This window comes from Sorex fumeus, unplaced genomic scaffold (assembly GCF_029834395.1).
Source record: "Sorex fumeus unplaced genomic scaffold, SorFum_2.1 ptg000100l, whole genome shotgun sequence".
NCBI lineage: Eukaryota > Metazoa > Chordata > Mammalia > Eulipotyphla > Soricidae > Sorex > Sorex fumeus.
Window position 1 is genome coordinate 1,584,389 of NW_026606157.1, and position 15,745 is coordinate 1,600,133.

Below are 15,745 nucleotides of genomic sequence, written 5' to 3' on the forward strand. Positions count from 1 at the left end.
ATCTCTGGAGTGTTAAGGGGATGTGACTTCCCCCAGCAGTGCTTCGGAAGCCCCAGGTGTGGGGATTGAGGCCAGGCTCCCGTGCCCCAGATCCTTGAGCTATCACCCCAGCATCCCTGCCCTGCCCCCATCCCAGGCCACATTTGTAAAAGGCGTTTGTGTGTGTGTGTGTGTGTGTGTGTGTGTGTGTGTATGTGTGTATGTGTGTGTTTAATGTACTTGATTTCCTTGTCCTGATCTCCTCTGATGATAGAAAGAAGCAACCCTTTCCCATGTAGAACTTTAAAGATTAATTTATTGGTTATTGGCTCTGAAGAAATCTTGACCCTGCTATATCGTGAAAGAGGCCAGTAATGTGATTTGAAATAGTTAAAGAATGAAAACGGGGCAGCTGCGTATACTTGCCACATTCAGTTCAGTGGGTCCGTTTGTGGTTTGTTAATTTGGATCATGGGGAGGGGATGTAACTTCTAAGATGGCCAATAATTGAGTCACAAAATACTGAAATGCGTCCTTTTTTTTTTTTCTGGTTATTTTTAACTATAGTTGAAGAGCTTCACCGGATATAAAAACAATTCCTAATTTTGTTTTTCAGGAATAATGTAGTAGTTTTGTTCACAAATATGATCGGAATCAATGACTTAAGAGTTATATTATCTAGTGCAGGAGAGATAGTGCATCCCACTGACTCCAGATTGAATCCCTGGCACCTTGTATGTTTCTCTGAGTGTCACCAAAGCTGGCTCCTGTGTAGAGTTAAGAGGCACCTTTGAGCACCACCAGGTATAGCTCCCCCCACCCCCAATTGTGTTATACAGGACAAAGTTTACTTTAATGTATGCCATAATAAAATATTTCCAAGCCACATCAGATGACTTGCCTATTGTAAGCACTAATCCAAATGACAAAATTTCAGTGAAGTACAAGGAGCTGGGTCAGATTAGGAAACAGAATTAGACTTTTATCACGCAACACTTAATGGAAAGGCACTTTGCAAGAATTTTGAACTTAATAACAACCATTAGACGTTCTGAGTGCATGCACTGTGCGGAGTGCTTTGGCGCATTTCTCCCACCCTCACGTAATAACCCTATAAAGTAAATATTATCATTGATATTTTAAGGATGGAAATGAGATTGAGGAGTAACTAGCCCCAGAGCTCAGGCAGGAGGTTCTAAACCGGGGTTTTAAATCTGCGTTGTCTGGCTCTCAGCTTGCTTTTGAGGCAGCATGGGTGAAAATTATTTGTCATTAATTGAATCATCATGAAATCATAATGAAAAGTTATTGCTTAACTCTTAATCCTAGTGTTTTCAATTAAAATTTGTTTAAATGGGGTCAGCATTTTAAAAAAAATATTCTTCACATTTTATTTATTTTTTAAATGTTTTAATAGAATCAGTGAATGCACAGTTCAAGATTGTGCATGATTGGGTTTCAGTCATATAATGTTCCAACACCCGTTCCTTCACCAGCGTACATTTCCCACCACCATTGTTGGGGTAGCATTTTAGTTGTTTTTAAGAGAAGAACTTAAGTCTCCTGTAGGGTGTAAATTTCACTGCACCAGCTACCAGCTTCCCATGATCAAGTTGACCCCCTTTTACTCTTTCTTCCCACTACACCCTCCCTTTCCCTCACCTCCTGCTGGTATTCATCCTATTTTTCCCTGAGTCTGATTTAGTTTGGGTTTTTTTTTTTTTTTCTCTTTGGGTCACACCTGGTGATGCCTAGGAGTTACTCCTGGCTCTGCACTCATGAATTATTCCTGGCGGTGCTCGGGGGAAACCATATGGGATGCTGGGATTCAAACCTGGGTCGGCCGTGTGCAAGGCAAACGTCCCACTCACTGTGCTATTGCTCCAGCTCCTGTTGTGTTTTTTTAAAGTTTGTTTTCTTTGGTTATTGTATTCCACATTTGACTAAAACCATCTGGTTTTGCTTTTTGATTTATTTCACTGAGTATAAGCAGTGAAATTCTAAGATTCTATTTTTCTGCAAAAAATCACAGTTTCATCTCTTTTTTAATAGCTCAGAAGTATTCAAATTGAGGGTATATACTATAGCTTCCTTACCTACTCATTTGTCTGTGTGGGCAAATGGTTATTTGTCTCTGTGTTTTGGCTATTATAAGTTTTTCTGCTCTGGACATAAGGGGGCATGGATCTTTTCAAATTAGTGTTTTCATGTCCATCAGATAAATACCTCAGTATTGCTGGGTCATGTGGTGTTTCTGTATACTGTGGAAGAAAATTCCACAATTAAATCTCAAAATTCATCTAAATTAGCATTCTTGCAATTTTAGATCAAGATTTCTTTGTCAATAGTTCTTACAGAACAACTTTCTCTTTTCAGCTTTAGTCACTGAAATAATGGCTTTCTTTTCAAACATCATACTGAACAAAAAAAAAATATCAATTGTTATTGCCTTATGTCTTCCGCTGCGTGTACCATTCTCACACATTTGTCTCCTTGGATGTCAGGCTAAGATGGCTTTCTCCAAGCAGGGTAGGGTCACCAGGTACCATGCTCCAGATCAACTCCAAGCCACCAGCTAGTAGGAATTTGTGAAAATATCCCATTTTTTCTTGGTAACCTTTTTGGGTACCATGGCTTGGCAGTGACATACTCTGAACCTTTTTGAACACCTTGTCATAGCATATTTGCCTTGGTTGGGATTCACTTTTTTTTTTTTAATTTTTATTAGTGAAACACCATGAGGTACAGTTGTATACTTACAAATTTTTGTGCTTGGATTTCAGTTATACAATGATCGAGTACCCATCCCTCCACCAGGGCCCATTTTCCACCACCACGGATCCCAGTAACCCTCCCGCCCCCCATCCTCCCCATCCCACCCTGCCTCTGTGGCAGGGCATTCCCTTTTGTTCTCTCTCTCCTTTTGGGTGCTGTGGTTTGCAAAAGAGGCATTGAGTGGCAGTCATGCTCGGTCTATAGTCTACTTTCAGCATGCTTCTCCCATCCTGGGAGGATCCTCCCAACACCCTTTATTTGGTGCTCCCTTCTCTATCTGAGCTGCCTTTTCCCCTAACATGTGTGGCTGGCCTTCAAGCCATGAAGTAAACCTACTGGTACTTATCATGGCTATTTTTGGGTGTTAGTCTCCTATTTTGTTACTTTATGTTCCCCAGATGAATGCAATTTTTCTATGTCTATCCCTCTCTTTCTGACTCATTTTGCTTAACATGATACTTTCCATGTTGTACCACTTGTATGTAAATTTCATGGCTTCATCTTTTCTAACAGCTACATAGTACTCCATTATGTAGATGTACCAAAGTTTCTTTTACCAGTCATCTGTTCTTGGGTACTCAGATTTTTTCCAGATTCTGGGATTGGGATTCAATTTTCACTTCCAAACTTCAAGTGAAATTCAGATTCCCTAGGCCCATGAAGGCAAGTTTTGTTCACACTGTTCAATGTTTCAGGTTTGACTGCCCTCGATACCTGGAGACCAGGTGTCAGCCTTTTAATAGGAACTCTGAGAAATCCGAAAATTCACACAACTCTCTTCACATTAAGAGGCGCTAACCTTAACCTTGACCCAGATTGTAACATCTCTTTCCTGCTCAGTTGAGTCTCTGTGGTTACCAAAGCCCATTCATGAATCATGCCCATAAACCACCTCTGCCTGGCACCAGATAATCTCGTCATCAGCCACCATCCAGGTTGCATGTCTTTCTCTCCCGGCAGGGAGCATAACGTGACACACACCATAACCATGCTGCTAGACCTCACACCAGGCTGTTTCACTTGGAGTGCCCCAGAGGGGGGCCAGGTGAGAACCCTACCCCCCCCCCCCCCCAAGGGACCCATCCCTAGCAGCCAAAACTCAACTGCTGCCACGCTCACAGCCGCTCTCCACTTGGTAGGGCTGAGATTCACCCATAAGTAAACCTGTCCCTGGACAACTCATACCTTACAGCACCCATATTCCAAGAGTACCAAACCACATTTGATGGGGTTTAAAGTAAGAGGCAACCAATCTTAGAGGGAAATATTTTTTTACATATATATATAGATAGATAGATAAATAGTTATATTTATATATATATAGGCACACAAGGCTTAACCTTTAACAACATGTTAGTGATCTCTTGTAGAAGGCCTTAATGGCCTCTGGGCGAAATACAAAAATCTTAACACTTCTTCCTCTAAGGAAACTTTTTTGTAGCATTTTCAGTGGTTGTTCATAAACAATACAAAATAAATTATTTCGGTTCCACTTTGGGACAGGGGTGGGGGTTCAGGATGGCAACATCTGAAATATGGTGGTGGGAGGTGTAATAATGGTGGTGGGATTGGTGTTTGAATATCAAATGTGATCAAATATTATAAACTACTTTATAAATAAAATTTTAAAAATTTAAAAAAAAAACCCACCCATAATGAAGAAAGTCCTGAATGTAGCAGGGGTACAAGGCCAAAAAGTGATGCCCAGCGGATACCAGAAAGAGCACAATTCTCTACCAAGATCGTTGCCCAGAAACTGCTACATACTCTTTCAATATTCAGTCGTCACCGTACAGGGAGGTAGGTTTTATAGTCTTGGCCATTGATGGGATAACATGGCGCCGGGGGCAGTTGGTGGGTGTAACATCTGCCTACTGGAAGATAAGGAATCTGGGTGGAGGAGACCCAGCTTGGAGATCTCAGCCCCGGGACACGCATGCCTGGATTCCTCTGCCGATTCCTTCATGCATCTGAACAACTAGTAATCATTTTACACAAAATACGTGCTAATCAAGTCAGCATTTTCTAGGTGGCAGTGAGGATATCATCAGTTTAATTTGTAGAAAATCAAAAGTTATACTCTGTTTAGGATTGTGGGGTACAGTTGTGGGACCACTTTTACCTGTAGGTTGCTCAAGGGTCAACTGAATATACTTATGTGGAGAGACGAGCTAAATGAAATTGAGAGATTTTGCATGCAAAGTAAAGGAATCCTAGTACACAGAATTGGTACAGTGAACTTATTACCTAGTTCTTACTCTTGGAGAACTCGGCCGGCTACCAAGAGTATCCTGCCTGCATGGCAGAGTCTGGCAAACTCCCTGTGGCATATTTGATATGCCAAAACCCAGTAACAATGATGGGTCTCATTCCCCTGACCCTGAAAGAGCCTTCAATGTGGCACTTGCAAAAATCTCAGGGCTAGGATGAAGGAGACATTACTGGTTTCCTGCTCGAGGAAACTGATGAACAACAGGATGACAGTGATACAGTGATACAGTTCTCGGGGCAGTGGGAAGGAAACTGGGGACATTGGTGCTGGGAAGTGACACTGGTGGAGGGATGGGTGTTGAAACATTGACTGAAACCCAATCATGAACAGCTTTGTAAAGCTCTATCTCACAGTGATTCAATAAAAAATAAATGATTAATACTCTGTATTCTGGCCATAAAGAAAGATGGAGAAAAGAAAACCTTAAGAAAGGTCTTTATACACTGTAGACTTGGGGGGCGGGGGCATGGAGAGGAGGGCTTGAAAACAAAATTCTTTATAGAATAACATAACATGAGACTGACACCCAAGGACACTAGACACAAGGGCCAGAGATATTGCTCCATGGTTGGAAGCCTGCTCATGAGCTGGGGGAGAAGGCAGCTGGGACAGAGAAGGGACCACTCAGTCAATGATGGTTGGAGGAATTGTTCAGGATGGGAGATGTGTGCTGAAAGCAGATAAGGAACCAAACGTGACAGCATCTCAGTATCTGTATTGCAAACCATAATTCCCAAAAGTAGAGAGGGAGTGTATGGGGGAAATTATCTGCCATAAAGGCAGGGTGAGGACTGGGATGGGGGGCGGGGGAGGTGTGATTCTGGGGACATTGGTGGTGGAGAATATGCACTGGTGGAGTGATGGGTGTTTGATCATTGTATGACTGAAACTCAGACATGACAGCTTTGTAAGTGTAGCTCATGGCGATTCAATTAAAAAAAAAAATCCTTCCCACATAGCCCCATGCAATAGAGACTTGTGTTGTTTAATGTTTAAGGATGCATTGTGTGTGTGTGTGTGTGTGTGTGTGTGTGTGTGTGTGTGTGTGTGTGTTCAGCCTTGCTGTATTCCATGTGCTGTGTGGAGCCCCAGAAAGCCACCTGCGTATGAGGTTCGGGGGTCAGTCAGTTCAAGGCTGCATCTCTCAGCCCCTCGACAGCTGGTTTCAGGCACATACATTCAACACGCCCGCACAGGCTTGATCCATGTTAGTCAGACACAGACACACTCCCAGGCAGAGTGTGGGACAAGCTGTTCCGTCTTTATTGTCATCAGCAGTGCTCTCGGGAAGGGCCTGCTTTATATTCCGAGAGAACTTGTTATGTACAAATCAAAGGATTCATAAGGACCTTTTCAAAGGTCTGTTTTTTCCCCTCTTGGGGGATCTCTTCCCTCCCCCCCATTTAATTTCTAGTGGTGCACCCCATCTGCAGGAAAGGGGATTTTTTCCCCCCTCCCTTGTCCTTAAGCATCATGAGGTAGAAATGACCAGTAATTTGCATGTCATTAACGACTCAGGCGCTGGACCGGAGCTCGGCTCCCCGTTCTGTGGTAGCAAGCAGAGCATTCCTTGTAACAGGATGTGAGCCGCCACCGACTGCTCCAGGCGGTATGAAATTGGGGTGATTTTTAGAAAGTGACAAATGTTTTTTATGTTTCCTAAATCTGAGCCGGGTTCTACGGGCTCTAAACGGCTGCCAAGTTACGTTATCACTTGCCTCTTGGTAACTGCCTCAATTATTTCTTCCTCAGCCCTGTATGATGAGATTCGTCAGTTTCGCAAGGCCTGCGGGGAGGCTCATCTCAAAACCATCTTAGCAACAGGAGAACTTGGATGTCTTACTAATGTCTATAAAGCCAGTATGATAGCGATGATGGCAGGTAAGCGTTTTCATGTGCCAGCGAGGCGATCTGGTTGAATTGCTGCTCTTCTGTAGGGAACCAGGTGCCTGAAAGCCTCCCACTGTCCGCTGCGCCTTGCTCCTAACCCTTGGGGTTCTCTTGGTGGGCTGGGGTCGGCTGTCCTGGGAAGGCAGGTACCAGGTGAAGCAAAGCGGGCAGAAGCTCTTGGCTTTCTTCTCTGTGTCTTGGAGGCGTTTTTTTTTTTTTTCTTCTTTTTTCTCTTTTTTTTTAAAACTTGCGGGTGCGCTACCTCGGGGAGGCAGCAGGTGGCGCTCTTGTTAGCGAATTGCTGCCCTGGGAGCCTCCGATTATTCATTCATCAACATATGTTCGCCAGGAATGTCTTTGACTCTCCCTTTACTTCGCTCTGTGCATTTCAGCGCGTGATTTTGCTCAGAGACACTGGAGTTTGCATCTGGACCGTCCAGGGCGGCCTATGCTTGTGTGTGGGGTCCCTGCTGCCTTTGTCAACTTTGCAGTGCAGCATTGCAAGCGGGCATTTTGGGGAAGCTGGGTGGGGGCGTCGCTCCCCTCCCCACTGGGTTTCCCAGGAATAGGCGCAGGCTGCAGGTGTGAGGCCGGGCTCTGCGGGCTCCCCACTCTCCTGCCCTTGGTGCCTGTCCCTGAGTGCTCCCGGTTGTCCCTGGAGCACCTGCTCTTGCACCCGCTCTGCATCCCGTCCAAGGCCACAGGAATCATTCCAGGCATCTCCTCACTGCTTTCCCTCGGCTCAACCGTTGCCCCATTCCAATCTGTTCTTCAAACTGTTGCCAGAATGAGCGCTTACAAATGCTGGTTTTCCAAGCCCTTCTGCTTCCGTAGAGTCCTTCCAGAGCAGCCCGGCCCCATCCCCTTCAAGGGGGCGGAAAAAAAACCAAAACGTTGATTCCTTTCAGCTGGGTGTTTTAAAAAGGCCCTTCCTGAGCCTCTACCTGGCTCTGTGGCACCTCATTCCCCTCACTCCAGTGCTCCCACGCCTGGAAGTGTGGCTGTCTGTGACTGCAGGCCAGTCCTGCGTCCCCGTCTGCACACTGGACCCTGCACGCATAACCCCGGCTCACCTGCGTGTGCATCTTGTGGACACTCTTTTCCCAAAGTGGCCTCCTCCCCTGCCCCTGGTTTATTTTATTAATTAATTAATTTATTTATTTTTGCTTTTTGGGTCATACCCAGCAGTGCTCAGGGATTACTCCAGGCTCTGCACTCAGGAATTACTCCTGACAGTGCTTGGGGGACCACATGGGATGCTGGGATCGAACCCAGGCCGGCCTCAGGCCAGGTGAATGCCCTACCTGCTGTGCTATCGCTCTGGCCCCTGCCCCTGGTTTATTATCTCCTCCGTCAGTTCCCATGGCACGTAATTCCTCACAGCATCGGGTATTGGGTATTGACTATTGGGGACACCCAGGGGATGTCAGTGTCATGGTGACAGATGTGTCAGGCTTCCTTCTGACACTGTGTATGTAGTTGCTCCTGGATTTTTATACTCTTCTGTACTTTTTTTGTTTCATTTCCTGGCCACACCTGATGGTACCTGGGGATGACTCCTGGCTCTGTGCTCAGGGATCACTCGTGGTGGCCCATGTGGGGAGCAGGTCATTGAACTCAGGGCCCCGCCTGCTATACTATATCTCCAACCCATTCTATCACCTGTTTTTTGGTGGTGGTAGGGGGTTCCCAAGAGCAGTGCCCAGGAGCCTAGGGGCCTCTCCCTCTGTCCAGTGTGAGGGTTGAAGGATACCTTGCTGCTTGGGTCATGTAAGGCTGGGGATCACCCCAGAGACTCTGGTGTCAGGGCTCAGACTGGGGTCAGCCAAGGCAAGCACCTTCCCCCCTGCTATTTCATGGGCCCTTCATACTTTGGGCTTTGTCTGCTCTGTCAGACTAGCTTCATTTCCCAGAACTCTGTGAAAACCAGCAGCAAGAAGGTCCCTCTTCCGACCCCTGCTGCTCCACCTGGAAGCTTGACGTACCAGTTGTCTCACGTAGAGCAAAATCTCTGACAACTTAGGTCCATGAGAAACGAACCCTCTCCTCCCACCCCTGCTTTATTTCAACACCATGGTTTACAGAGTTGTTCACAATGTGATTGTCATTGGCATTCAGTGTCCCTACACCAATCCCACACCAGTGTGACCTTCCTTTCACATCTGTCTCCAGCCACCCCTCAAGCCTGCCCCCAGCAGACCCCAAATCATTTATTTTATAAGCTTGTGATTACTAAATGGCTAATGGAATGATTAAAATACTTCAGTAAAAGAAAAATTGTGCGGGGATGGAGTGATAGCACAGCGGGTAGGACGTTTGCCTTACGCGCAACCGACCCAGGTTCTATTCCCAACATCCGATATGATCCCCTGAGCACTGCCAGGAGTAATTCCTCAGTGCATGAGCCAGGAGTAACCCCTGAGCATTGCTGGGTGTGACACAAAAAGCAGAGAAAAAAAAAGAAAATTAATGAAAATTGTTGTATCTCTCTATGGAATGTTAAGTCCCTGTCTGAGGGTTTACTAAGCTGGTGTCGCTAGCTGAGCCTTCTGTGTTAGTGGTTTTGTTCATTGAGCTTAGTGGGCTGCTATGTTACTTTCCCATCCAACTTGGTGTGCTCCTACTGGGATATTGGGTAGTGTAGAGTTCAGAGATGTCCAGGCCATGAATTCAACTGCAAACTCCAGAAAATGCAGAATATTTAATTGGGAAGTAAGCTTATATGGTGGGGGTGGGATGTGGGTGTGTCTTACAGGGATTCTGAATAGGAGGTGTGGAGGGAGGCTGTCTGCCCCCACTCCCAGAGGACCCCTGAATTCTTAGTCAAAAAACTACCCCCAAAATGGCGAATCTGAACTTTTCAGCATTTTGGTGTCTGCAGAGCTCCGTCATGAGGCTGAGGAGTCTGGCCACTGGCTTGGCGGCACCTTTTGGGGGGACTTCGGCAAGGTGGGACTTGGCCTGTTCCCTCCCAGGGGCACCCCGGAGTTCTCAGCTGGAGACTGCTGTGTCAGTGGAGTTTTGCAGCTCGTTGATCTCTTCTGAGATTTAATTATGAATTTCTACATTGGGCCTGGAGATGAGCTTCCATGGTGGCAGTTATGGTACATGGGTAAAACAGAGACTTTTTTGTTTGTTTTGTTTCCTTGTGTGTTTTTTTGGGAGGGGGGGAATACCCAGGGTGCTCAGGGATTCCTCCTGGCTCTGCACCCATTCCTGGCAGGCTCAGGGAACATCTGGAATACCAGGGATCCAATATGAGGGGCCACATACAAGGCAAACTCCTTACCTGTTACTATCGCTCCAGCCTCTGTCTGTGCATCTGTAAATTATTGTCATATTTATCTTTCACCTAAGTTAGGGTTTTTTTCTTGTTCATGTGGACAGGGGTATTTGTCATTTCACTCAGATTTAAGAGTTCGATGAGGATGTGCTCTGAGTGGACAATTTTTGTTGTTGTTTTTAGCACTTTTATATATGTTGTGTCATTTCTTTCTTTCTTCTTTTTTTTTTTTTTTTTGGCTTTTGGGGTCACAGCCGGCAATGCTCAGTGGTGACTCCTGGCTCTGCACTCAGGAATTACTCCTGGCAGTGCTCAGGGAGCCATATGGTATGCTGGGGATTGAACCTGGGTCGGCCATGTGCAAGGCAAATGCCCTTCCCACTGTACTATCACTCCAGCCCCTATTGTACCATTTCTTGATTTTACTTTTTTCTTATTTTCCTATAAGTTGTTTTTCCTCTATCTCTAGATGTAGTTGTTAATGTATATATGTATGTGTGTATATATATATATTATGTATAATATATGGGCTGGAGCGATAGCACTGCAGATAGGACGTTTGCCTTGCATGCAACCAACATAGCCGACCCAAGTTCGATTCTTCTGCCCCTCTCGGAGAGCCCGGCAAGCTACCGAGAGTATCTTGCCCTGTTGGCAAAGTCTGGTAAGCTCCCTGTGACGTATTCGATATGCCAAACACAGTAACAAGTGTCACAGTGGTGACGTTACTGGGCCCGCTCAAGCAAATTGATGAACAACGGGAGGACAGTGACAGAGACAGTATAATATATATTTTTTACATAGCTCTTCACTAATATGACCATAATGTGCCTAAGCATCGTTTTCTTTGCTTCTCTCCTGCCTGTAGCTTACTGAACTTTTTGGATCTGTAGGTCGATGGTTTCTCCACCAATTTAAGGCATTAAAGAATTGTCTTTTCAAATCTATTTTCCATCCCAGTCTCTCTTTACCTTCTCAGATCCCACTTTAATACACACATTCAGATACCGCCTGGCAGGTTCCTGAGATCCTGTTGATTTTCCCTTTAGCTCCTCTTCCTCCTGTCTGATTTATTTATTTTTTTCTTTTTTGCGTCATACCTGGCAATGCACAGGGGTTACTCCTGGCTCTGCACTCAGGAATCACTCCTGGTAGTGCTCAGGGGACCATATGGGATGTTGGGAATCGAACCCGGGTCAGCCACATGCAAGGCACACGCCATACCTGCTGTGCTATTGCTCCAGCCCCATCGTCCTGTCTGATTTAAATGGCTCTTCAGGTTCATTGTTGCTTTTTTGGTTTTGATTTGTTTTGCTGGGGGCAGGGAGTGCTCTGAAGCAGTGCTCAGAGTGCCCAGGGACCTCTTGGTTCCCCCAAATGAATGAGTCAGTTGGGACCTACGGGGCGGTGCTATTCAGGCTCTTTGGTGCCAGGGACCCACCGGTTACCCTTCATCCCTGGTGCTACAAAGGACCATTGTCTGGTGCACATGGAACTCGGGCCTCATCCATTCAAGATACCTTCCAGCCCTGAGCAACTGTCCGGGCCCTTTGCTGTTTCAGGGTATATTTTTTCATTGTTGTTTTTTGCTTTTTGATTTTTTTTCTTTGTTTTTTGGGCCACACCCAGCGATGCTCAGGGTTACTCTTGGCTCTGCACTCAGGAATTACTCCTGACAGTGCTTGGGGGACCATATGGGATTTCCGGGCATCGAACCCGGGTCAGCCATGTGCAAGGCGAACGCCCTCCCCACTGTCTCTCTGCCCCGTCTCAGGGTATCTTATATGATGTATGTATGCTCCTATCCATTTTATTTATCTATTTTGCTTTTTGGGTCACACCCAGCGATGCACAGGGGTTACTCCGAGGTTACTTCATGGCCAAATTACTCCTGGCCATGCTCGGGGAACCATTTGGGATGCTGGGAATTGAACCCGGGTCAGGCTGCGTGCAAGGCAAATGCCCTACCAGCTGTGCTATCACTCCAGCCCCAGCTCCTGTCCATTTTAAATTTACAACTTCTCTGCATTCTTTTTCAAGCTTTTCACTTGTCTCCAGAGATGTCTCCTCCCTTAGCTCATCGAGAGCGTGTTTTTTTCCCTTAAGTCCTTAAACATATTTTATGAGGGTGGCGGAAAGTTCGTCCCTGTGGATCCGTGTTGGTGGATGATCTCCAGATCTGGGGGTGGACTGCCCCTGTCCCACGGCCAGACAAGAGTCGCCTTCTGCCCTCAGTTCTGTCACTTGACCGCAGCAGGACAAGTGCGGCAGCTTTCAATCTGACATGCCTGGAATTCCTCCTTGCTCTCTGTCCTTGTCCTCGTTTGTTCAACAGCAGGTTCAAGGGAAGGAGGTTGATGGTTTGTATTTGCTGGTCTGTTTTATCTCTCGGATGGCCGCTTAAAGCACTGCCAAAACAGTTCTCTGGAGAGAGAGCAGGAGTGGAGGGCTGAACTGCCACCCCCAGGCATTGTATATCCATGTAAAGAATCCCCCAGCGATCGGGCTGGAGTGATAGTACAGCGGGTAGGGTGTTTGCCTTGCACGCGGCCGACCCGGGTTCAATTCCCAGCATCCCATGTGGTCCCCTGAGTACCGCCAGGAGTAATTCCTGAGTGCATGAGCCAGGAGTAACCCCTGTGCATTGCCAGGTGTGACCCAAAAAGCAAAAAAAAAAAAAAGAATTCCACAGTGATCATGGCCTGACCCACCCCCCGAGAGAGTCCATGTGAAAGTGTCTCAGATCCCAGAATGAGGGGCTGAACAGGAAAGGCAGAGATATGGAGAAGCGCAGATTGTCACAGGGGAAATGGGAAGAGCTTGTTCTCCCCACCCGGTGGGCTGCAGCCCTTTAAATTTGGATGTAGAGATGCTTCCACCGGAGCTGAGAGCAGACCCTCTGGGAGGGCCGAGCTTGGCAAGCCCGCTAGAGCTTCATGCATTCCTGTCGGTCCTGAGAACAAACTGTTTTTGTGGTTCACATCTTGGGGTGCCCAGGGGCTCCTTCTGGCTCTCTGCTCAGGATCACTTCTGGTGCTGCTTTGGGGACTGTGCTGGTGAGGACTGAACTGAAACCAGCCACATGGCGGGGTGGGGGGTGGGGGTTTCAGTGTACTATCTTCAGCCCAGAATGAAAACGTAGGACGTTGATCTACTGTCTCCGGTTCCTCTGCATGAAAATTTACCTATTTATTGTAGTTTTGGGACCATACCTGGCCATGCTCAGGTGGGCTCAGGGGACCATATTGGGAGCTGGGATTGAACCTGGGTTGGCCAAGATCACGATCATGATCCTGTTGTTCGTCGATTGCCTCGAGCAGGCCCCAGTAGCGTCTCCTTCATCCTATCCCTGAGATTTTTTTTAAAAAGTGCCATATTCAAGGCTCTTTCAGGGTTAGGAGAATGAGACCCATCATTGTTACTGGTATTTGGCATATTGGGTACGCCATGGGGAGTTTGCCAGACTCTGCCATGTGGGCAGGTTACATTCAGTATCCTGCCAGTTTGTCCAAGGTAAGAATGAGATAATAAGATGTCGCGCGAATGCAGCCGCGCGCTTCCAGGAGCTGGGTTTTATAGTCTCTGGGTGTTGGCCTTTGATGGGATTACATGGCACTGGGGGTCATTTGGTGGGTGTGACCCCTGCCTACTGGAAGATGGAGGATCTGGGTGGAGGATGCTCAGCCCCGATATGAGCAGGCTTGGAGATCTCAGCCCCGGGACCTGCATGCCTTTGTTCCTCTGCTGGTACCTTCATGCGTGTGAAGAGTGGTCTCAGCATGGTGGTGGCTGGTTCTGGAGGTCTTCGACTGCTGGAGTCCTGGTCGGGGCAGGTAGGGAAATTCAACCCGCTCCCCTCCAAGGGGCCCCCAGTGAGGACAGCCAGGCGAGGGGGCAGGAGACTCTGCCGGGTTGGCCACATGCAAGGCAAATGCCCTATGGGCTGTACTACTTTTTTGCCAGAATCCACCCCCTCCACCCCCATTTAAATTTTTAACATGCGTCGAATAGCAAATGATTTGCATTTCTGAGACCAAATATCCTTCCTCTGCGGCCCAGCTCTGTGCACCTGAGGAGGTCCCATCCCGCCATCCCAGTGTGCTCTGACACCCACAGGGCTGCACCTGCTTTTTTTTTTTTTTTAAACGAAGATCTTGTCTTCCTTAGGAAAAGCATTTAATTTATGAAAAGATCTTCAGCGACTGAAACTTCATCACCAGGGAAAGCTTGAGAATATAGATGTGCATGAGGTCAAGAGTTAAAGGATTTGGAGCAACAGTTTATTTATGGCTCCTGAAACTATCCCTGAAAATTAAACTACCTGTAGGGTAAGAGCGAATTAAGCTGAAGATGTTTGCACACACGGCGTTTCCTTTGCTCCTGCCTCTGGCTGGACTTCTGGGGGTAAAACAGCAAAACAAAACAAACTACACAGACAAAACATATAGGCTTCATCTTTATTTATTTATTTATTTGTTTTTCATTTTATCCTTTTTTTTTAATTTAGATTTTTATTAGTGAAACGCCATGAGGTACAGTTGTAGATTTACAAATTTTTGTTAGGAGGGCAGAGGCTGGGAGGGCACATCTGACAGTGCTCAGAGTTCACCCCTCGTGGGCTCAGAGGATGGTCTGTAGTACCAGGGATGGAACCCGGGTCACCTACACATGGGGCAGTGCCCTTCCTGCCATCTTGTCTCTCCAACACCTGGGCTTTACTTTTTACAATTTTTTTTTTTACCTAGTCTGTATAAAATTGCATGGAATTATAAACAAACAAAATATATAATCTAACTTACTTTGAAATCTTGCAACGGTCTCCTCCAACTCCAGAAGTTCACATGGGCTCAGGAAATGCTGGTGGACGGGCCTCCTGCCCGGTACTGGGCGTCAACCGGCCACTGTGGAGCTCACGGGTATGAATCATTTCTTTTTTTGCTTTTTTGCTTTTTGAGTCACATCCGGCGATGCACAGGGGTTACTCCTGGCTCCGTACTCAGGAATTACTCCTGGCAGTGCGGCAGGTGAGGAGAGAGGAAGAGGATGTTGGGGCTGAGGGCGTCTGGGAGGGGCCAGGGTCCGAGAGATAGGGCCTGGGTGGGAGCATATGGAGGCCAAGCCCCATCCAAGGGAGGGACACTGGGACCTCCCTGTGATGGCCGAGTAGGAGAATGTGGGCAACTGACCGAGGAGCATGACCGCTGGGGGGGGAGGGCTTGGCGGGGACACACGGTCTTCAGGGACTGCGTGTGCATGCAAGCACATGTGAGATGGACGAGGTCGATCGTTCTGTCACACCCCAGGTGGCAGGCCCGACATTTAGAAGTGGTGGAAGGTGGCTGGGGGCGGCTCTAGGAATCAGCTCTGTTCGAGCCCCGGAAGGGCTGTATTGGGGGTGAGGGACAGTCCCAGCACGGGCTGCGTTGGCAAGCCAGGTGGAAGCACTGTTGGCGGAGCGACTCTCAGGGTCTGATGTCCCCTGGGGTCCTGTGCAGTTGAGGAGGGACCTAGTGGCACCTGGAGCCTTCAGTGTAGAGTCCAGCCCT

The 15,745-nt window shown here is 47.2% G+C and overlaps 1 protein-coding gene across 1 annotated transcript in view; it reads left to right on the forward strand.

The window, feature by feature from the left end:
• The window catches only part of DERA (deoxyribose-phosphate aldolase), a 94,974-nt gene that overhangs the window by 52,479 nt on the left and 26,750 nt on the right, over positions 1 to 15,745 (forward strand). Inside the window, exon 6 of the mRNA XM_056134633.1 lies at positions 6,779 to 6,907. Within this exon, the coding sequence (XP_055990608.1) occupies positions 6,779 to 6,907 (129 nt within the window). The remainder of the gene's footprint in view (positions 1 to 6,778; positions 6,908 to 15,745) is intronic.